The sequence below is a fragment of the Leptonotus elevatus genome, chromosome 9, assembly GCF_054856555.1.
Source record: "Leptonotus elevatus isolate MCC_2025b chromosome 9, RoL_Lele_1.0, whole genome shotgun sequence".
Lineage (NCBI taxonomy): Eukaryota > Metazoa > Chordata > Actinopteri > Syngnathiformes > Syngnathidae > Leptonotus > Leptonotus elevatus.
Genome location: NC_141247.1, coordinates 3185263 through 3209032, shown reverse-complemented (window position 1 = coordinate 3209032; position 23770 = coordinate 3185263). Strand labels below are relative to the sequence as shown.

The window sequence follows — 23770 nt, the reverse complement described above, 5'->3', positions numbered from 1 at the left end:
CATGTGTGGATGACAAAAAAAACAAAAGACCAAAGATGCCAGCACATTGTGCTGCATAGAGTTGCAGACAACGCCGTACAATTACGACAAGGTAACTGGCCTTCCATGGGTATAAGTATATATTTTTATGTTTTTGTCAAATTTTTGGAAATGGTTTCACACATTATGGCATTAACAAAAAAAGTAAACTTTATGCAAATCGATTGAGAAATGAGCAGGTTACAACTTACTGTCAATGTTTTTCCCCCTTCACTTTATTAAACATTTATATGAACATACACTCGCAGAGGATGCGACGCCTGAACGTGGCAACAATATAAAACAAAAATGAATATGAATGAAATAAAAAATAACATTTGCAAAATTCTAAATATGCAAAAAAAAAGTGATGTGCAGGAAAGAGTGTCATAATTAACATTAACATCTTTCAACTTCTTTTTCCCGAGTCCAGGCTTCAGCCTTCCTGGGTGGAGTTTGCATGTTCTCCCTGTGCTTGCGTGGGTTTTCTCCGGGTGCTCCGGTTTCCTCCCACATTCCAAAGACATGCATGGCAGGTTAATTGAACACTCCAAATTATCCATAGCTGTGATTGTGTGTGAATGGTTGTTCGCCTCTGTGTACCCTGCGATTGGCTGGCAACCAGTGCAGGGTGTACCCCGCCTACTGCCCGAAGCCAGCTGGGATAGGCTCCAGCGCCCCCCGCGATCCCTGTGAGGACAAGCATTAAGAAAATGGATGGATGGATGGAACTTCTTTTTCCTTTCTTACTTTTTAACCCCCCCCCCCTTCTTCTTCTTTGTCCCTTCTGCAACAACCCTCAACCAACCAAAATTGACAAAAAGGTAAAATAAAACACACTAGATCAAGGCAACAATTGAACAGTTCCTCAATCAGGATTCACACGCTGATTATACTTACTGTCAATGTCCATGCTTTGCCTTGATAGGAAAGTCGCCCCTGCTAACATGGCCGCCACGTAGGCATTGCATTCAGCCGGGCCGCTACAGCGCGCTGGCTGGTATTCATATCTGTGCCAACCGCCGCAAACACCATAGAAGAAGACACATAACAGAAGAAGAAGAATAACGACCAATAGAAAGTTGACAGGAGGCTGTTGGTTGCAGTGAAACAGAATGTGTGGAAAACTTTTATTTTCGTTGTTTATCCTTTTCATATTCTACCATGACTGCATTGACGCGCAGAAGAAAAAAGAGGTATTCTAGTTTATTTTTTTATTAATGCTGAGTGGGAAATGTTCCTACAACACATGGGATAGTTTCACGTCATTTCTAACTTCTCTGTCGTTCTTCCTGCATTTAGCATTTAGGCTAACAGTCATCAGATAAAAGCTAACATGCTGATTATTTATGATGAAGCGGTTAATAAAATGCGAGGTTTATATACTGTCCATGCAACGACAAGCGGCATTATGGACAATCTAATGCGATCCGTATAAAAAAGCGAAGAAAAGCTAGTAATGCTCAGTTTTGATAGACACTATAAATGCATAGTTTATTTATTTATTAATGCCGCTCGGTTTGATAGGGATCTTGTGTTGGATCTTATTAGATTTTGCTAGGTCAAATGCTGCGTAAGTGAACAGTACCAAACTACAACTGTAACTAAGCAAATGATTTTATCATGTTTCAAACCTTTTTCTCATATGAATACGGTGTCCTGCTCGTTTATTTTACATTGCACGTGCTATACTATTTTATCACTTTACAGAACACATAACATTAACATACAACAACCATACCAACCAAAACAAATTGTTGCTACTACCTCTGTTCTGTCTATGTAGACTCTCCTTTCTGAGAAAGTGAACCAGATGATGGAGTGGACCTCCAAGCGTTCTGTCATTCGAATGAATGGCGATAAATTCCGCCGCTTTGTAAAGGCTCCTCCTAGAAACTACTCAGTTGTCATCATGTTTACAGCATTGCAACCCCAGAGGCAGTGTGGGGTCTGCAGGTAAGGAGCAGACAACGTAACATGCACCTCTTGTATATATTCTCATTGTTTCAGGCATTTGTCAAGAATACAATTCCATATTAGTCCATGTGAAATAGTGAACAAACCCAAATAAGGACACGTAGTATACAAGATGGATGGAATTCAAATGCATGTTTTCATTACAGACAAGCAGATGAAGAATTTCAAGTGTTAGCAAACTCCTGGCGTTATTCCTCTGCCTTCACAAACAAGGTCTTCTTTGCATCTGTTGATTTTGATGAAGGATCGGATGTCTTTCAGATGGTGAGATGAGTTTGGTAGCTTCACCACTCTGCTTATCAGCCTTTACTCAGCCTTTACTCATGCCAGCCATAACTAGTACTTGGTAATTTCGCTTAGGGATGCTCCGATCCGAAACGTGGCTAGGGTATCGGCTCAAATATTGGGGAAAAAAATTGATCAGGTGTCTGTCAAAATGGTCCTATCCACAGAGGCTTATCTCCTGGGCGCACACACGTGCACGTCTCCAATGACGAGGTGAAACGGGGAATGGTGAGGTAAATGTTTCCCCTTTGCTAAATTGGCACAGCCAATGTCTGTCAAAATTGCACTGGAGGAACATCGGAAGGCAGGCCCCGCGTCGCCAGCTAGCGGGGCCTCCTTGCCAAAGGCTCACTGCCTCGCCGCCGTCGGGGACCTTCGCGAGAGAGAGCAGGGGCGGTTTGGTCACACCGCCGGCCAAGCGGGGACCTCCGCGAGAGCGAGCAGGGACTGGTTGGCCTCACCGCTGGCCAAGCGGGGACCTCCGCTCTTTCTCTCGTGAAAGTCCACCGCCGCCCGATCGGGGCCTGTCTCGCTGCTGCCGCGAGCGGCGAACCGGCAGGCTCCATGGAAGGACGGCCGAGTGGGAATGGGCAACAGAGTTTGCCGAGGCGGGCGAGACAATGAATAATGTCATTAATTATGCCCTTTGTAATGGCATTTTGTACATAAAGGTGGCATTTGGTGATCATCTATTAACTATGAAGAGCAAAATAGAATGTAGCCTATGAATATTTCTTTACGTGCAGACATGACAGACGGTGTGTAGACAGAAGCAAGTGGCGCAGGAGAGCCCTTGGTCACATCAAACTCATTTTGTAAACAAGCGCTTGGAATCAGGCGAGCCTTGGCCACATTTATGCACAGTTGAAACATTAACACTGCTTGAATGTAAGAAAATAAAAGTGTACCGTCACTTAAGTAACGATTACATTCATTCAATATTCATTCAATACATTTGTTATGTTGTATTGGTACTGATTTGTGTTTGCATGAGACTCCTTGGTGGAGCGTTGGCCCACGTAAGGCTGTTAAGTAACCATTTATGTTGAAGTACATAATTTTTTGTTAGCTTTAAAGAGTCAATAAGTTAAATCAAATGTTTTGGGGACTTGAAATGTTAGTAAAATTGTCTAAAAACGAGTCACCGAAAACGTTAGCATCCATTAGCATCTTATGCTAGCGGACTTGAGCTAATTAAGCTAAGTGATAGTGTACCTTGTTTGTGTTAGATTATTTCTTTACATTTGTGATTAGTGTATACTAATTCCTTTAAATTTTCAGTGATGTATTAATGTTGTGTTATTTTTATTTGTTTCAGTTTTACAATAAAGAGATAAAGGCAACATCTCGTCTCTTAACTGTCTGTCTAGCTGGATAGAGCAGTCATACATCTAGTGAGAACAGAACAACATGTATTGAAAATATTGAATGAAAATCATAGTCCAATAAATGTTCAAAAAATATTTTGAAAACATTAAAGAACATCTAAAAGCATTTGAGTTTTTTGTGTGGAAATATCCATCCATCATCTGCCGCTTATCCAGGTCGGGTCGCGGAGGCAGCAGCTTTAGCAGGGAATCCCAGACTTCCCTCTACCCAGTCACTTCAACCAGCTCCTCCGACGGGATCCCAAGGTGTTCCCAGGCCAGCCGAGAGACATAGTCTCTCCAGCGTGTCCTGGGTCATCCCCGGGGCCTCCCGCCAGTGGGACATGCCCCGGAACACCTCTCCAGGGAGGTGTCCAAGAGGCAGCCGAACCAGATGCCTGAGCCACCTTAACTGGCTCCTCTCAACGTGGAGGAGTAAAGGCTCGACTCTTGAGTCCCTCCCGGATGACCGAGCTTCTCACCCTATCGCTAAGTGAGAGCCCGGATACCCTGCGGAGGAAACTAATTTCAGCCGCTTGTATCCGGCATCTTGTTCTTTCGGTCACGACCCACAGCTCGTGACCATAGGTGAGGGTAGGAACATAGATTGAACGGTAAATCGAGAGCCTTGCCTTTCTGCTCAGCTCCTTCTTTACCACAATGAACCGATACAGAGTCCGCATCACTGCAGAAGCTGCACTGATCCGACTGTCAATTTCCTGCTCCAACGTACCCTTACTCGTGAACAGGACCCCTTGGGGCGGGATCTTCTCTCCGACACGGAAAGGGCACTGCACCCTTTTCCGACTGAGGACCATGGTCTCGGATTTGGAGGTGCTAAACCGCTTCACACTCGGCTGCAAACTGCTCTAGCGAGAGTTGGAGATCACGGCTTGAAGAAGCCAACAGCACCACACCATCTGCAAAAAGCAGAGATGCAATGTTGAGGCCACCAAACCGGACGCCCTTAACGCCTCGGCTGCGCCTAGAAATTCTGTTCATAAAAGTTATGAACAGAATCGGTGACAAAGGGCAACCTTGGCAAAGTCCAACCCTCACTGGAAACGAATTTGACTTACTGCCGGCAATGTGGACCAAACTCTGATATCGGTCGTACAGGGACCGAACGGCCCGTATGTGGAAATATATTGAATATTATTGGGGGGACTAGTGCAAAGACAATTTAGTATGGATCGGATCGGTATCGGCAGATACTGAACCCAAGGTATTGGTATCGAATCGGTAATGAAAGAAGTGGATCGGAGCATCCCTAATTTCCCTCTGTGTAGCTTTCTAATGTGTATGAATTTTTGATTAGCTCAATGTCAGCAAAACCTGGCCATGCCAAATTCGGTTTAAGTGTCCAGATTTCCAGGTGTACTTGAGTGATTCATTAAATGAAATCAGTCCTAGTATAAATGGTTAAATGAGGTGAAAGCTGAAAAAGTGTGTATTTAGACATTACTGGCCATTGTAGTTTTCTTTGTCAGATAAAATCAGTTTCAATAGGACCTTTGACGTGTTGAATATATAAATTTGTGTTTTTGTTGCAGCTTAATATGAACTCTGCGCCAACCTTTCTCCATTTCCCTGCCAAAGGGAAGCCTCGTAAGTCTGATAACTACGAACTCCAGGTCAAAGGCTTTGCAGCTGAGCAGCTGGCGAGGTGGGTGGCGGACCGGACTAACGTGCAGGTACGTGTAACACCTGGAAATTCATACTAATTGGCTTACTTTTTATTCATGTTAACTATAAATGTTTTGATGCCCTGAATGAAAAAACTAAAATAACCAGACATTAAACTTGAGATTCTCATTCAGGTAAAATAGAAACCAATGCAAAAGCAAATCACGGTTGTAGATGAGCCTCACTTAATGAACAGGTAAGGCAGTTTTATTAAACAAACACCTGTGTTCCTGTGTTACTAGAACCTCACAACCCAAATCCATGTGAAATAGCCGTGAAAAGGTATACTATACCCTTTTAAATGACATGTGTCAAGCTGTATGACACGGAGTACATGTCATTTACACTCTCTGCCAAATTAATCTCTAGTCATTTACAAAAAAAAAATTAGGAGTTGTGACTGAGTATGGCGGTAAGCCTGCAAACATAGGAAAAAAAAATATTTACTTGCTTTTGTTTATTAGGTATTCGACATTTTGCCTGTGAACCTTCATTGATAGTGCAGTGGAGGGGAAACCCAAATAAATAAACATCTTAAAGGGCTACAACAATTTTTTTTTTTAATGAGTCAAAAGTGCATTCATTGATGCATCATTTACGCGATAGCAGCAGTATAAAAACAAAATGTATTTTATTCAAAACAACTAAATACAAACAAAAATTAAACGGCCAAACGTCAGGATATGACATAATTCCTTTTTTGACTAATCGTAATGCATCACAAACTCTTTAGGATTAGTCATAATAGATCAGAAACGCCATCAGATGGGAATCATCAGTGCTTTTGTCACACCTATTATCTCATGATACACAAGTTGGTCGCACAGGCACATATTGGCACATTGGTCATTTGCGGGTTGGTGGGCAACTCCTTCAATTGCTAACTTCCATGATTCTTTCAGAACTGAACATGGAACACACCATTTTCACTTGGAACACACATGGACAAAATTGTTAGTACTGCTCTGTTAATGAAAGAAAATAATAATAATGAATTTGTACAAATTAATAACAACAATAATACCTAATGGAAATCAGAGATTGTTTTGTGGTTAAATAAAATTATTCTAAAGACAACCTTGTGAAACAGGCCTGGACAAAAAAACTGAAGGTACCTCTAGAGAAGATTGAAAATAATTGGACCATAGGGATAGATTCAACCAAGTTGTGTTCTCCAATGGGCTCTTTGCACAAATCCACTACTTCCTGAACTCAATACCACTGCTTAATTTCCTGTCTTTCATGATTGGATAAACTGATTAATCCAGGTGTGTCTGGGCATTGTCGTCGTAGTTACTGAGGTCAGGCACACCTGGATTAACCAGTTTGTCCAATCATGAAAGACAGGAAATGAAGGACTGGTACTGAGTTCAGGAAGTAGTGGATTTGTGCGAAGGGCCCATTAGCATCACAGGTGTCTTCAAAATTGTAAGCAGTCAGCCAGCCTTAGCAACACGAGGTAAATTGCTGACAAATTTGAAGAGACGGTTAATGCAAATGGTTACAAAAGAGCCCAGAACAACGAAAGAAAATTCAAGGTGACCTTCAAGGTCACGGTACATCAGTGTCAGATCACACTATCCGTCGTCGTTTGAGCCAAAGTTGGCATTCATGGGACATGCCCACTGTTGAAAATAAATCTTTAAAAAAAAAAAGATTGCATGTTACCAATCCACAAAGCTTCTGGAAGAATGTCCTATGGACAGACGAGACAAAATTTGAACTTTTTGGGAAGGCACATCAGCTCTATATTCACAGCAAACAATAAGTTATTAATTATTGAATCTGGACAGGGTGCAATACAATGTAAAGACTGTCAAGTTATTCTACAGAAAAATGTGCTCCCCAGTGTCGGAAAGCTTGTTCTCCAGTGTGACCCAAAACACAAAGCTTAAAAACATTGAACAATAGTGAAGAGCAAACCCTTAAACTATTCTGAAGTGGCCTTCTGTGACACCTGATCTAAATCCTATTGAACATCAGTGGAAGCAAGTAAGCACCCTTCAAACCTGAGACAACAAGAGTAGTTTGTTTATGAAGGATGGAACAAAATTTAAAAAACAAATGTAGAAAGAAGTTTCATTGAAAGTTACAAAAATGGTTTGATCACAGTAATTACCTAAGAAGGTTGTGCAACGAAAAGGCTGCCATCATTTTTGTCTAGGCCTGTTTCATGAGTTATGTATAGCATTTTCATATTTGTCTTTCTGTCATTCTGGATTTATTTCAATGTTGAATGTTTGTTTTTAGATACGGGTCATTCGTCCTCCGAACTATGCTGGGCCTCTCCTCCTTGGTTTTCTCCTGGCTCTGATTGGTGGACTGGCATATCTACGAAGGAACAATTTGGAGTTTCTCTTTAACAACAACGTTTGGGCCTTCTCTGCACTGGTAACTATGAATAAATGGAACTCACTTGAGTTCAGACCTCTGCCAACGTACTTTTACACCTTCATAGATGTGTTAGAAATGGTAGAAGATTGCTGTTAACACTCACAAATAACATTTCAGTGCTTTGTCCTGATCATGACCTCTGGCCAGATGTGGAACCACATCAGAGGACCCCCATATGCTCACAAGAACCCCAACACTGGCCAGATTGTAAGATGACTACAAAATGCTAAGGAGTAATAATAATTTAAGCTTAACCAATTCACTGTCAAACAATTGTTTGAATGATGTGCTGGGTTTTGTGTCCCCCCCCCCCAGAGTTACATCCATGGCAGCAGTCAGGCCCAGTTTGTGGCTGAGACGCACATCGTCCTACTCTTCAGTATCCTTCACCTGTGTGCAGTCTGCCTTTTAGTGTTAGAGTGATATTAATGTAATTTTGTGATAACTTAAAATTGAGTGTACTATTTTTATTTTCTAACTATAACAACATACAGAATGCCTTTATATACAAAAGTAGTATCTTATTAAAACAAAACAGACCATTTTAACGCATTAGATAAATACATTGTTAATATGAGAGATACAATTAAGATTTGCTTGTTGGTGTGGCCCTCGACAACTTTTCCAGTTTCTCACATGGCCACTTGGGAAGTTAATTGCCCACTCGTGGATTAAAGTGATTAAACCTTAACCTCCATCCTCTATCAGATGCTGCGGTTACCATGGGAATAGTGCTGCTGTGCGAGGCCGCTACCTCTGATGTGGACATTGGAAAAAGGAAGAGTATGCACATGCTTCTTTTTGTTGACTGCAGCTCTATAGTCAGTTTTTATTCAGTTCAATTTTGCTTTGATTGCATACAAAAGCAAAAAAGTGGGCTCCCAATCTGGAGCTGCAAAGAATAATAACTTGATTGCTAACATTGCCATTACTAACACACCAAATGTAAATATCACTGTAGTGTGTTGCAATTTGTAAACATCTATAAATTAAATTTGTGTTTGTGTGTCAGTTATGTGTGTTACAGGTATTGCTCTGGTGGTGCTGTTCTTCAGCTGGCTGCTGTCTATTTTCAGAGCAAAGTATCATGGCTATCCATATAGGTAGGCATTTGTATTTATTTGACCTTCTATTAGTGAGGTGTAGAGATGTTTGCTATCTAGTGGTGAAGTAATTGAATGCAACGACCTAAATTCGAAGAGTGTGCATTTTGAAGCACGTGCACTACGGTGCCTCAGAGAGATTATTAGCAATTACTAGACCTACAATTATATATATGTTTTTTTTTTTAAGTATGTTGTTGTGATGGAACATATTTTTTTCCCATATTAAAATTAATAGTGATTTTTTTTTTTTTTTTAATAAATGAACATTTTAAAAACACATTTCTTACATACTTTCCTTTTAAGGAAATGTCAGTTGTACTATATAGTATCCTAAAAATCTCTTTGCTTCCGTTCCAGCTTCCTGATGAGTTAGGACTGAATGGCATCCTCTTCCTGATCTTAAGTAGCCAAAGTGCCTCCATTCTACATTTTATTTTCCATGGGAGCAATGTCAGTGTTACTGTAAGAGCTTTTTCGTCCTCTGATCTGAACTGTTGAGCCAAATATGTTTGTGTGTTCACTGTTCATGCACACATTCTCACACAGTGCTTTACAAAGGCTTGTCTGAAAGAACTGATGATGATAACATACAAGTGCGAACGAAGCAGTCAATAAATCGTCACTGTCAATACATTTTAATGCCTCATTTTCCAGCTTCTGTAAAATGTTTTCCCATTAGGACAATTTGATTTGAAAATTTAGTTTGTCTAGAAAATAGCAATTTTATACATGGAAAGGCATACTTCAGGAGCAACAAGTATACAAAAACGGCTTTTTTAAAATGTTAAGTCATTCAAATAAATGTTCTGCTCTGTTCAAATCCAACATTAACAGGTATTTATAATAATAATACAGATGGAAAATAGCCTTCTGGCTAATTCTGGCTTTTTTTAACTCATGAGTTTCTATGTGTTTTATTAAATTGCACTGTCCCCTTTTTAAATAAATCAAATCAATTTATTATTTAATGTGAAGTAAATTTGGGTTTCAATCTGAAAAGTTTGTGCTCTTTATTGTGATTTTCTGTTACTTTGTACTAAATTGTGCTATTGTGTGTGTGTGTTATTGTTTTATACAGAGACAGCAAAAATCTGAGCTTCTTTTGGAAGTTTTTTTTCCCGCTCCACAAAAAATTCAACGTACACATGGATACAATTGTTGGTGAAATCAATACCCGCAATGATGACTAAAATAACTTGAATAATAATCAATAAACAATGTTAATACGAATTTCCTGTGGCCCATTTTCACAGAATTGCAATTAAATGTTAAAGCTTTGATTTAACCTGGAAATTGGAGCAGTTTGATAGATCATCATCAGCATACTCGTGGTTTTATTTCAATAGCACATTTCATACACAAGGCAAAAAATGTCATACACAAGGCAACTCGGTGTGCTTTTACACAAGCAAAGACAAGACCTACAAGCATCAACAAACAACAGTTAATGACATACGCAAGCAATGCACAGAAAACAAAAGTAGCTTTCAAACATTAAATAAAATCATTTATTAGCAAACCTGGTTTGGGAGCGGTTAATTAAAATTGTCTCCTTTTGCAACTTTTTCAAATGTTCATTATGATTATTATACTATTATTTATGTGCGTTATCATTTGTTTGAAAGCACTCTTGTTTTTGAAGTTGTACGAAACAATTTGATTCACGTTCCACCAAAATGTGTGAATTACATAGTTTAGTTTCACATTGAATACAATAGATGGCGGTAACGAGTCGCTTGACAAAAGCCAAAAGCGAGTAGAAGGCAGAGGGGGCAGTATGCTTCCGACTTCTTCGTGTGTTTTACATCATTGGCGCAAAAAAGAAGAACCTCATCAGGAAACACAACAGCGGGAGCGGAATTCCAGCCACTGTCGTTGTAAACACTTGTTCAATTGGCCAAAATATGGAAAGCCCGGAGTTGACGTTCACGTTAGCCTACACAGTTTTCTCTGTGTGCTTCGTATTTACGCCAAATGAGTTTCGTTCGGCCGGTTTGACTGTCCAAAACCTATTTTCTTCTTGGTTGGGAAGTGAAGACATGGATTTCGTACAGTACCACGTCAAGAGGAGTAGCACTACCCTGCTTGTCCACTCCGCACTGCCACTCGGTACTGTTCGTAACAGGCTTTCATTAAAACTCTTACATTGGCCTGCTATAAGACTACATGCCAGTCTGTACTTTAAATAAGGGCACGTGCTTAGCCAATTTACAGTTTCTGACCAAAATAATCATGTCATTTTGACAATTAACTTCCTGCTACTTGACATGTGATATAGACAGTGAGTGTGACATATAAAAGTAAACTCATAACACATAATTCAATATGTCACATTGAAACTTGTGTTTATGTTTTGTGACTGATAGCACAGTTGGGAGCACATGAAAAACAATGTTTTCAGTGTGTGTGTATGTATATATGTTCTACTTAAGAAAAGGCATCTGTTGTCCATCTGTGCAGGTTACTACATGGGGATGTGTATCGCTGCTCCGGAGAAATATATGAAATACATACACCAGGTAGACTGTCTTCTGTACTTCTTTTTGTTTTAGAAAAAAACGGTACATGTCATAGGTTCTAATATTTAATACAATTTGCTAAATGGCAAACAATTTAAATTAGACTGTCTCACGAAATTCACTCTACTGTTTTTAGAAAGACCAAACGCAATGGCAAAGCTTTTATTGATGATGATAATAACAAACCAAGCGTAAACATATTTCATTAAACATAGCTTATACTCTGCTGTATGGATGCTGCAAACGAAGTTTCGTTGTTTCTTTGTCACAATGACAATAAATACACTGAATACTGAGAGGTTGAGCCACCAAGGACTGGTTGACAGCCAATCACAGGGCACATATAGACAAATGCACATTTGTACCTAAGGACAGTTTAGAGCAGTGGTTCTTAAACTGGGTTCGATTGAACACCAGGGGTTCGGTGAGTCAGTCTTGTGACGTCATGCATCATGGGCTGCATGATCATGCCACATTGCTTGGACATTTTTGGTGTCAGTGTCACCAAATCCTCCTTGCATACTGTATCTTACATTTTTAGTTTACTTTCCTGAGCAATTTTGGTTGATTTGATGGTTTGCGCAATGGCACATTCATAGTTCTCTGGAAACTAGCATTGCAAACTCGGTATGTTATGCTAATGTTTACGAACTGAGTGTATGCACTTCTTCACCACACATTTTTTAATTTATACAAAATGTATCTGCCCCACTAGATGAGTGACAACTGGAGGGTGTTTGTTGTCCTGTCTGTGTGCGTCCTGTTGGCCAGCTGTACACTCATCTTCTACTGGTCCCGCCGACGCTGGCACAACCATCCCATCAGCAGAGCTCTGCAGGCCCATGTGTGTCCTCCTTATTCCAACTGGGGATCGGTGGCCAGCAGCATCAACACAGAGTTCAGACGCATCGACAAGTTCGCTACAGGGGCACCTGGAGCCAGAGTAATTGTCACTGACAGCTGGGTGTTAAAGGTTTGTTTGCATATATATTCACTCGTGTTCTGTAGCATGAAACAAAATGGGCTTTAGGTTTCAGATTCAAGTCTTTTTTTTATTTTATTTTGGTTTTGTTTGGATTTGGCATCAAAAGATGATTATGAGTAGTGCTGTTAAAGTTAAAGTGTTAACTCATTGATTAAGCACAAAAAAGTATCGCATTAATCGGGTATTAACGCAAATTAATCACACTACTCGTTTTGACTGCAGATAATCCTTTAGCTTGACAGCGGATGGTTACGTTAAGGGTAGCGCATGCATTACTACAACTACATGCGTATTAAAGTAATACATTTAATAAAAGTTTGCGTATGACATTCAGAATATTTGTTGTAGTCAAAATATCGGGGTAATTTTTTTTCATTGTAAATTATGCAAGTAATTAACTGATTAGAAAAAGAGGATGAGAGCGTGCAGTGCAGTGGTTAAAAAATGTGTACCTCATCCTCATAACATTAAATGTAGAAGGAATTAACAACAGGTGCTCTTTAACTCTTTGACCGCCAAAAACGTTTAATAACGTTTAGTAAAATCCAAATGAGGGCCGCCAAAGACGTTAAAAGACGTTCCATATGTTTTTTTTTTTGTTTGTTTTTAAACGGGTGGAGGAAAGCCTTGGCAAGCTGTGCTGAAAGTATCAAGCAGGTCGAGTTAGTAAAATGCCTATTTTTGGGCACTAGATGGCAGCGATGACTCTCTTTGGACAAGATCGGGTAGGCGTCAGTAGAAGACGTGAAGCGGAGCTAGAGTGTTGAGGGGAGAATGGCTGAGGAGGCGAAAATGGCGACCGGTTGCAAGCAGCTCTCGCCTGAGCATTTTTTTCAAAGACGAAAAGCATCGACCAATGCTAAAGAGCACATTGGTGCTCTTTAGCATTGTGATGATGATGATGATGATGATGATGATGATGATGATGATTGTGATGATGATGGTGACTCCGAGGTTGACGCCGAAGTTGGAAGCGTTGACGCGGCGGCTTCGATCGCGTCGTAAAGCCTCACCGGCTAGCGATGCTAACGCCGGAAAACGAGCACTTCTGCACAGGCGGACGTTCAATCGGACGATGAAGAGTACCCCGAGTCCAATGCATATTCATCGGAGGAGTGGGTACAGTTTGATCACGGAGAAGACACTGGTTCTGGACTACGATGCCACCATGAATGGAGTGGATAAGATGGATCAGAACATGTCTTACCACCCGGTATAGGAACTGAAGGACACGAGGAAGCCAGACGTAACACCAGGTCACCGTATCATGATCCTGAGAGTAGACTTGATGGCAACATGGCCAAACACACACTGCAGTATATACCTGCTACTCCCCGGAAAAAAAGGCCGGCAAGAAAGTGCACGCGAAGGGGCAATCGCAGTGAAACTAATCTGTGGTGCAAATCCTGCTGCGTCCCCTTGCACGCAGGGGAGTTTTACACAATATACCTCACAAAAAGAAAAACTGTGTAGTTGAAACATCCACACAATTGTAAATAGTACCACAGTTGCACACATTTGTAAATAGTTTGCCAAATTGTTTTGTCAAATTGTTACACTGTTGAATGTAAATAAACTTATTTTGCTATCAAAAAACACTTTTTCATTGTTGGGGGTAGTGTTTTACAGAAGTAAAGCACTGTTTAGGTGTTTGTGGCATCATTCATGGAAAAAAAAAAGGTGTCAAATTCACGAGAGTGCATGAAATAATATAGTTTCACAAAAAGCTTGATTTCTCCGTATTTTGGTCCAAAACAGAGCATTTGGGTGAAACTAACCTATTTTCTATTGTTGATTACTGAAGAACGGAATAAGGTAGAAACAAACTTTTTTCATCTGATGAAAGATGAGAGTTCAATCTTTCATTTGGTAGTATCTGTATTTCCATAGTCCAAACACAAAATTTTCTGTGGACCTTGAAAGATCAGTCAAAATGCTTAAATCAGCTGGCACCCACACATCCTCTTTTCTGAAAATGCTTGGCAGTCAAAGAGTTAAAATGTTGACAAAACGCCTTTTTAATTAAGTGGTTAATCATGATTAATCACAATTCTAAGATGAGATTCATCTGAATAAAAATGTAATCGTTTGACAGCTCTAATTATGAGACAGGTGGGCTTAACTTTACCGTTTTTATGATGTACCACTGAGAAGATGGCATTACAAAGTAACATAATAATGGATAATACTGAAATTCAAACAGTTACAAATTATTTGGTGTGCATGTTTATTTCTTTTGTGTGCCTTGGAACAACAGAAAAAAAAGGCAAATGTGATCATTCTACACATTTCTCCAAAAATGGACTGGACGAAATGATTTGCACCCTACCCATAATATTTGGTAGCGCATCTTTTGGGAAAAAAAATTAATAGCAAATGAATCACATACTGTGACCAATAGGGATGTAATGATAACGGCAATATCATGATATCGTGATATTAAAACTGCCACAATATCGTCGTCGTCATGTCACGATATTAAAAGCAGAACATCTGCTAAAAAAAAGTCAGGTTGATTTCCATTTGTGCAGTTCTAGCAACCCCTGGTGTCAATTTTTTAGTGCAAATTAATTTCCACAAGGCATGTTTTAGCCCTTCTATGTTTAAAATCCACGCTAAAGGCGAGATGAAGGGAAACGTAATATGCTTGCAAACAGAGCCAATATATGGAGGAACTTAATGTGTGTGTGTATTAGCAAGTACCAAGTATCGGTCTCAGCCGATAGATACCCAGCCTTATTTCAAGGTATATCAGCCAATAGACAACAGTATCTGCTGCCCTCTTGTGGCCAGGAACTAGAAATGGCAAGAATAGAAAATTACGGCTAAGGATTAGGGCCAGTAAAGAGAAAAAAAAGGGTTGGCAGGATTCTCACTTTATTCTCAGAATTCAGACTTTAAAGTGAGAATTCTGACTTTAATCACAGAATTCTGACTTTACAGTGAGAATTCTCACTTTATTCTCAGCTCACTTTAAAGTGAGAATTAAAGTGAGTCACTTTAAAGTGAGCTGAGTGAGAATAAAGTGAGAATTCTCACTTTAAAGTCAGAATGCTGAGAATAAATTCAGAATCCTGCTAACCTTTTTTTTTTGTCTTCACTGGCCCTAATCCTCTTCCGTAGGTCTGTTTAAAATTATCTGCTGTTGTTTTATTTTTATTTTTTTATTTTGGGGGGGGGGGGGGGGGTTCTTGTATGTATCTAGTGGTATCAGTATCAGTGACTGCATACTGATATTGGTCTGGAAAAAAGTGGTATTGAACATCCCTCGTATTGCTATTCTTTTCCTTATGAGCAGGTGACCACCTACAACATCTGCATGGCTGCGCAGAGTGACTGTCATGTGACTGTGACGGAGTCCAGGCAGCACCAGCTGAGTCCCGATTCAGCCTCTCCCATACAGCTGCTCACCCTTAGAGTGCACAGCATCAACCCCGCTGTTCGACCATTTCATATCAGGTACAAGTCCAAAACCGTTGTAACTGCATGTACGCTGCTGAAAAGCCTTCTCAGCCATTTTGTTTGCCCTCAGCCTGAACTCTTCAGAGTACGCCGAGCTCAGGGAGAAGCTCCATGCGCCCATCAGGAACTCTGCTAACGTAACGATTCATCAAACAATTAGCGAACTTTTTTTGGAAACATTCCGAGCTCACGTAGAGCTCAACCCGCTTTACTCGCTCCCCAGTGGACAGGTAATGGATGTCGCCACTGCTAGTGAAGCTGATAAAAGATAAACAAATTTGCTGTGCATATGCAGGAGGTGGAAGCGTGTATTGGCTGTATGCAGGCGCCAGCTACCACCAAGCTGGTCAGACTTTGTCATGGAGATGGTAAGTGGATGTTTTGGAATTTTTTATTTTCATCATGTGATGTTGTTTCATGGTCTCAGTTTCACAAAACGGGTTCACAGGTGGCAAATCCAGGTCTAGAAAGTAAAAAATCCTGCCGGCCACAGTTTGGCTTTAGCCATTGATGCTAGCTAGCTAGCTAGCTCTCTAGCGGGTAAACGAGCACCATGGGAGCTAGCTAGCACCTGGGGCTAAAGCCAAACTGTGACAGGGTTTTTACTTTCTGGACCTGGATTTGCCACCTCTATTTGTGAATTGTGACGATGTCATAGCACCTAACTGTGGAACTGCTGTTTTACGTAGGGGCTGACGTTGAGCCAGAATGCGAGCAGTGTTTCTGCAGACCCATGTGGTGTTTGTCCTGTCTGGGTCGGTGGTTCGCCAGCCGACAAGACGAGCAAAGACCCGAGACCTGGTTGTCCAGCCGAGTCCCCTGCCCCACCTGTCGAGCCAAATTCTGTATACTGGATGTTTGTTTGGTACGCTGACACACGCACACACTCGCTCTCAGTAGAGACAACAGTGATTAAGGAATAATTGCTTTGTTTATGTGATACATGGAGTAATGCCAAAATTACTGAGTCTGACATTTTATAAGAGGGTTTCGGTAGGTGTAATGCAGACAAATGCTTTAAGAGAGATGACAATACAGAACTTATGTTTAGTATGTCTTACCACACTAACTTGAAGGCAGAGTAAAAATGGTAACCTTCAAAAAAGTCATTTTTATACCGTGATTTTCAAAAGTCCATGTACCGCGGTGTATTCTAAAAGAAGCCTCACAAACACAAGTTGGTTTAAGAAAGCAGACTTACATTCATAATAAAAAAAAGATTGGCGCCACTGTCTCACACATTTAAGGAAGATTGTTTCATTCTTAGTTTTGGTTAACTTATTTTATTCTTGTTTTATCAAATGAGAATCAATCATGAGGCACATTTGCAACCAAATCCCCTTTTTAGTAGGACTTCATTTTTTTTCTTCTTTTATTCATGTGAGGATGGAGATTTGCAATGTAATACAAACCCAATTCCCCAAAAGTTAGGACACTATACAAATTGTGAATAAAAACTGAATGCAATTGTGTGGAAGTGCCAAATTTGAACATTTTGTTCAGAATAGAACATAGATGACAGGTCAAAAGTTTATGCTGAGAAAAAGGAAAAATATGTTGATTGTAAATTTCATGGTGTCAACAAATCTCAAAAAGGTTTGGACAGGTAGCAATAAGAGGCTGGAAAAGTCAATTGCACTTGTAAAAAAAAAAAACAGCTGGAAGACCAGTTACCACTAATGAGGTCCATTGGCAACTTGATTGGAGTATAAAAAGAGCTTCTCGGAGTGGCAGTGTCTCTCAGAAGCGAAGATGGGCAGAGAATCACCCATTCCTCCAATGTTGCGCAGAAAGATAGTGGAGAAATATCAGAAAGGTGTTTACTAGCAAAAAATTGCAAAAAGGTTGAAGTAATCATCTACAGTGCATAACATCATTCAAAGATTCAGAGAGTCTGGTACAATCTCTGTGTGTAAGGGTCAAGGCCGAAAAATCATACTGGATGCCAATGATCTTTGGGCCCTTAAACGGCACTGCACCGCAAACAGGAATGCTTACTCTAAGGGAAATCACAGAAAGGGCTCATCAATACTTCCAGAAAACATTGTGTTTTCATTTGTATAGTGTCCCAACTTTTTGGGAATTGGGTTTGTACTTTGACATTGTACTGCTTACCGTACATTGGCAAAGCTGATCATAAATAATCATTGATCATTATTTCACATGAAAAAAATGGATACTAAATCCAAACCAATTAGAGGTCGATCTGCATCCCAGAAAGTATTGTTTGATCTTAGAGGTTCCACTGTACAGTATGTACGGAACAAATAAATGTGCACTTTTGGACAGCAGTGGCAGCAGCCATGCTAATGACTTGGGGGGGGCACCATTGTTCACAACTTTACAATTACAACATCATCATCATCTCTTTAATGCTTTCAAACCGATGAAACTGCTGCTTGTGTTTCTCGAACATTAGTCGACACAATATGCAGAGTTGCAAACCTCAGTGCCTTTGTTGTTGACCTCTACTCTTGCATTTATTTTTTACAAATACTATTGGGGGGCTTTCCGTTATTTTACAGAACACTTGCATCTGATACAAAGACAAAAACATTTAGTCTGGTTAGGAGGACCAACATCCATCCAACTGCTCAGGATGATCAATATACCTTTGTTATCATAACTGGGGTTTAAGATAGCTAGTTCCATTTGCAAGAGGAAGTATTTGAACCCCTTCGAATGACCAGAATTTTGAATTGATAATAAAATGTGATCTAATCGTCATGTAAATCAATGCAGTTGACCAACAGAGTCTTTTTAAACTAATACAACACAATAAGATTGAAAGAGTTGTTAAAGTTGCCCTGCCTGCTAAGAAACACGTTTTCTGCTTGCTATTCTCAAGAAGCATTCATTGATGTAAAGCATGCTTGGCACGAAAGAGCTCTCTGATGACTTACAATTAACAATAGTTTGCTTGTATGAAGCTGCAAATGCTCCTAAAAGTATCTATAAAATAAAGTCATCCGTGTTGATACCTGGGCATGACCCTGTATGCTAGACCCTGGACAAAAATCGCTAGGTGGCATCAGGAAGGGCATCTGGTGTATTAAAAACTGCACCAAACTTTGCTGTGGCCATCCCTGACAAGACGACGGCCATCAATAGTGTGTGCTAATGAGCTGTGAAAAGGTCATTCGTAGTTTGAAATGAGCGTCATGTGAATTGGAAACAAAGCCACAGGGCAAAACGTTTGTGTCGACCTGTTGTTGTGGTCGACTAATTCGACTCTGTTGACTGCTTTTCTCAAGAAGGGGATGGGCTGTAGCCTGTGTGGAGAAAAAAAGCCACTGCATAACACCGAAAAATAAACTCATCTCAACCTTTAAAGTATGGTAAAGATGCCATCATGGTTTGAGATGGATTTGCTAACTCAGGGCCTGGACCCATTGCGATCAACTTAAAAATGAATTCCCAACTTTATCAAGACATTTTGTAGGAAAACTCAATTGAAACTCAAAAGAGGATGAATGATGCAACAGGACAAGTAAATACGATGGCCTCAGCAGAAGAAAATGGCGCCTTCTGGAGTGGGAGAGTCAGAGTGAGATGTTGTGGCGTGACCTCAACCAGCATCCCAAGAATATTATTGAAATGAAACACTTTTGTCAAGAGTAAGGCTCCAAAATTCCTCTTGATAGTTGTGCAGGTCAGTTCTCCAACTACAAGAAATATAAAAAATATTTTACGTGAACATGCTTTTTCCACTTTGCACTGTGACGTTTACATGGAAACATTAAATGTATGGTACAAGAATACTATTATTCTATTATTTACATTTAGATGAGAAAATCACATTTTATGACCAATGCTGAAATCCAGGGTTCAAGAATACTATTATTCTATTATTTACATTTAGATGAGAAAATCACATTTTATGACCAATGCTGAAATCCAGGGTTCATGTAAGTTTTTTAAAAATTATTATTATCAACAGCTGGTACAGAAGAGGAAATTATAATACATGTGACACATTGTGAACCTTCTACAGATGATACTGTGTGGGAAATGTATTTATTTCTTGAAACATTTGAATAAAATAGCCGAACAGGTATGCTGTCTGTGTCAAATCCTTGAAGCCGAAATGCTGTTTGTATAATGCATCCAGCCATCCAATTTAAGGAACTTTTGTTAATACAATTCATGTCATGTCACGTGTAATGCCTAATCAAAGCACACATCTGTTTCAGTGATGCATTCACTAAGGCAGGGGTCCCCAACCTTTTTGAAGCCAAGAGCTGCTTCTTGGCTCCTGATCATTAATGTACAGGGCTACCAATTTCTTCTGAAATACCAAATTTGCTCAATTTGCATTGAATCATATGTTACTATTAGGGATGTCCCAATCGCATTTTTTTTGCGCCCGAGTCACCTGATTTTGAAGATCTGCCGATACCGAGTTCCGATCCAATACCTCAACAAAGTATTAGGAGAAAAAAAAGTGCCTCCAATTTTTTTATTTTTTTATTAGAACAAAACCATCCCCATAATTTTGGGGGGTGCCATCAGATGTGCACAAAATAATATTGCAATTATATTTAAATTTCCTGTCTTACATAAACATATTAAAACAAATATTTGAAATTCCACTTATTACTGTAACATGCTGTAACAAGCGTGTGAGCGATTATTCATGGCTTTCTTCATATTTTGTGCATTGTCCCGCAAAATTACATGCTCCCGTTCCTTCTTTAATCCCCCAGTGATAAGCATCCTTTCTATCGCCTCTTTCACATGCTCCGGGTATCCACGAAGGTGCTGGACATGCAAAGTTCCACGCTGTAAATTAAAACGAGTGTCAACCCATTGCGCTGTGGGACTGAGATTAACTCTAAATGCCCGTACAACGAGCAGGTGGTCACGTACCTCCTTGTCAAGACGCGGGAGAACTTTGTCACAGAATAGTGATGAGAAGGTATCGCATACCGCGGTTCCATTTACTCCAAGAGATGGCGAAAGCCAACGTTTTCCACCACGGACAAAGGTTGGTCATCCAGCGCGATGAATTGAGCTATAATGGTTGTGATTGTCTTGGCTTTTTTACTATCCTTAGACATTTTTTCTTTGTTCTGCAAAGTCTGTTTCAGCGTTGGTTGGCTCAATGTCATCTTTACTACTTGTGTGGCTGCAGTAAACTTGGTGTGTAGTGCTGTTTTTTTTTGTATTTCAGGTGGCGTATTCAATTTGTTGTATTAAACGCACTCCTGTTCTTTCCGCCACGCAAATGCTCAACTTGAATACATTACAAGTTGCCGTTAGACTGTTGCCACTTTCCAAGTTAAAATATTTCCACACTGTTGACCTTGCTGCTGCTACATGAAGCTAGGTTTTGGCCACAACTACCAGAACGTTCCCCGCTGGCTTTGTTTACTTACGATGTTGAAGGCTATGTAGCGATATTGCATAGTATAAAGCGTTTTTGTTTGGCAATATGTTTACTCCTCACTATTTATATTTATAGTGATTTTATTGCTTTGTGGCCCCTAAAATAAAAATAATAACAAAATTGCCAAATATGAAAAACCCGATCATTTCCTCCTGATACTGATCAGCTGAAAATGCTGTCATCGGGACTCGGTTTCCAATCATGGGATCAGGATCGGGACATCCCGAGTTACTATTATTAGGGCCAAACTTTATGGTAATTTTTCACACTCAAGTTTCCATTCTCCTTTCTTCTTTTTATTTTTATTTTTTATTTTTATTCTTTCCCCCCCAAAGGCCATGTGTGTCTCTGTCATCACAGGTCAAGCCTGTTGACAGGTTTGCTCACCCGTCCCGAACGGGTTACCACCTGAGTAGGCGAGGAACTTGAGGATGTAGACTCACTCAGACTTACAGGAACAGTGTCTACTGTGTTGGTGTTGACGAAGTGAGTGTCTGTCACCTTGCATTCATCGGGTGCTAATGGAACAGGCTGGGGAACCGGCCCAGGTTGAAGGTGATGGCGATGCCGCCTCATCCTTGCCCCTTGTGGCGTCTGGATGATGAAGGATCTTGGTGTTGTGCTTTCTTGTGAGACCACCGCTGGAAAACACCAAGACTTCTCGTGGTCCAATTTGGAAAACACCTGATCACCAGGCTGTAGGCCAGGCAAGGTTCTGGCTCCACGGCGACGGTTGAAGTAATGAGCTTGTTTCGCCTTCTCCTTCTTGTCGGTTTCCTCCACGGCTGTCCTGCTGGGCCACTTTGGTCTGAGGTTTTTCTCCAGAGTCGGGAGTGTTGTTCTGATTTTCCTCCCCATCAACAACTCAGCTGGACTGTATCCTGTGGTGGAACAGGGAGTAGCTCGATAGCACATGAGCGCCATGGCATCCTCCTGCTGTAAGATCTTCTTCGCTGTCTGCACGGCCCTCTCTGCATGCCCGTTGCCCTGTGGACGTGTAATGTTGGAAGTCGAGGTGCTTTGCAAACTCCATTTGGAATGCCAAATCTAGCGAAACCTGACCTCAGCTTTTTGATCATTTGCGTGCTTGTTGTAGATGGCAGGTGCAGTATTTCAATGAATCTCGAGTAGTAGTCCGAGATGACAAGGTAGTGGTGTTGTTTAGATTCACAGAGGTCCATAGCTACTCTCTTCCAGGATCGCTCCGGAAACGGTGTGGATAGGAGTGGCTCCTTCTGTTGAGTTCTTCTAATTTCGTAGCACACTTGACATTATGTCACAAGCTTGCTTATTTCTGACGATAGTCCAGGCCACCACACAGATAAAACTGCTCTCTGCCTACATTTGATAAGGCCCTTGATATGCCCTTTGTGAATTTTTTGAAGTACTTCATCTCTTATCAATCTTGGCACAACAATCCTACATCCTCTCAGAACTAGGCCATTGTACAGTGACAACTCAGATTTGACTTTACTGATGTGCTCAGGCCATCCTTTCTCGATGAGCGATGTCACACATAGCAGTTTGGTATCAGCGACTGTTGCTACCCTGATTTCATCCAACTTGCTTGTAGACGCCGGGTTCCCTTCCACCACACTAGCCACATAGCTGGCCACATCACTGTGCGTTTCATTTGCTGTGCTAATGTTCGGCATTGGGCTGCGCGAGAGCGTTTCCGCAACAATCAGGGTTTTCCCAGGAGCATATTCGCATCGTTCTTTAGGATCTCGTGCATTGGCTGGCCCACCGTCGAGAGGTTTGGAATGTACATTCCCAGGTAATTCACCATTCCCAATATCCTCTTCAGCTCTTTCACATCAGCTGGTGGCGACAGCTGCCAAATAGCCTCCACCTTCTCAGGGTCGGGCCGGATGCCGGACCCATCAATGAGGTGCCCAAGGAATCTTAGCTGGCTCTGTTTAATTGAACACTTCTCTTTGTTTAGCTTTAAGCCAGCAGACTCAACCTTTTCCAAGTGGTCATCATGCTCCTCCTCTGTGGCCCCGTACACCAGGATGTCATCCATGAAGACCTCAACACCTTCCAGGCCCTGAAGAGTCTCCATCATCTTGCTCTGAAAGATCTCTGGTGCACTTGTGATTCCAAACGGGAGTCGTTTGAAATTGAAGCAGCCATAGGGTGTAATGAATGAAGTGAGCTTCCAGCAGTCTGGGTGGAGGGGTATCTGGAAAAACCCGCTGGCTGCATCCAGAGAGGAAAAGACTGTAGCTCCGCTTAGCTTAGCAATGATCTCTTCTGCTGTAGGCAAAATGTCCATTCTCTTTTAACAGCTTCATTCAGCCTTTTGATGTCGACGCAGATGCGGGCTCTGCCTGTACTTTTCTTCAGGACTGGCACCATAGGTGTCAGTGGGCTGGGTAACCCTCTCTATTATGCCATTTTGCTTCATCCTCTGTAGCTCGTCTTTCACTCTTTGCATCTTGGTTATCTCGGGGTTTGGGGGCCTGGGGGCGGCGAGGACTGGGTTGCGGTGGGTGGCGGGTGTGGATAGGGGGGCAGGGATGAGCCGTGGGGGGAGCGGGGGCTGTGGGCCGGTGGGGTGCCTGGTGGGCCTGCCGTGC

General features: G+C 41.1%; 2 protein-coding genes across 2 annotated transcripts; both read left to right on the top strand.

Moving 5' to 3' along the window:
- Positions 1–1079: 1079 nt before the first annotated feature.
- magt1 (magnesium transporter 1) lies at positions 1080–9466 on the top strand. Its single transcript, XM_086085818.1, has 10 exons — positions 1080–1214; positions 1805–1974; positions 2142–2259; positions 5201–5341; positions 7584–7724; positions 7845–7934; positions 8043–8106; positions 8436–8510; positions 8740–8830; positions 9191–9466. Exons 1-10 carry the CDS (start codon positions 1134–1136, stop codon positions 9204–9206), a joined length of 987 nt encoding a protein of 328 aa, XP_085941944.1. The 5' UTR covers positions 1080–1133; the 3' UTR covers positions 9207–9466.
- A 1186-nt stretch (positions 9467–10652) lies between these two features.
- tmem129 (transmembrane protein 129, E3 ubiquitin protein ligase) lies at positions 10653–19854 on the top strand. The gene is made up of 7 exons (XM_086085817.1): positions 10653–10942; positions 11294–11352; positions 12068–12325; positions 15636–15796; positions 15870–16029; positions 16095–16167; positions 16489–19854. The coding sequence occupies exons 1-7, from the start codon at positions 10738–10740 to the stop codon at positions 16671–16673; spliced, it is 1101 nt and encodes a 366-aa protein (XP_085941943.1). The 5' UTR covers positions 10653–10737; the 3' UTR covers positions 16674–19854.
- The last annotated feature ends 3916 nt before the right edge of the window (positions 19855–23770 follow it).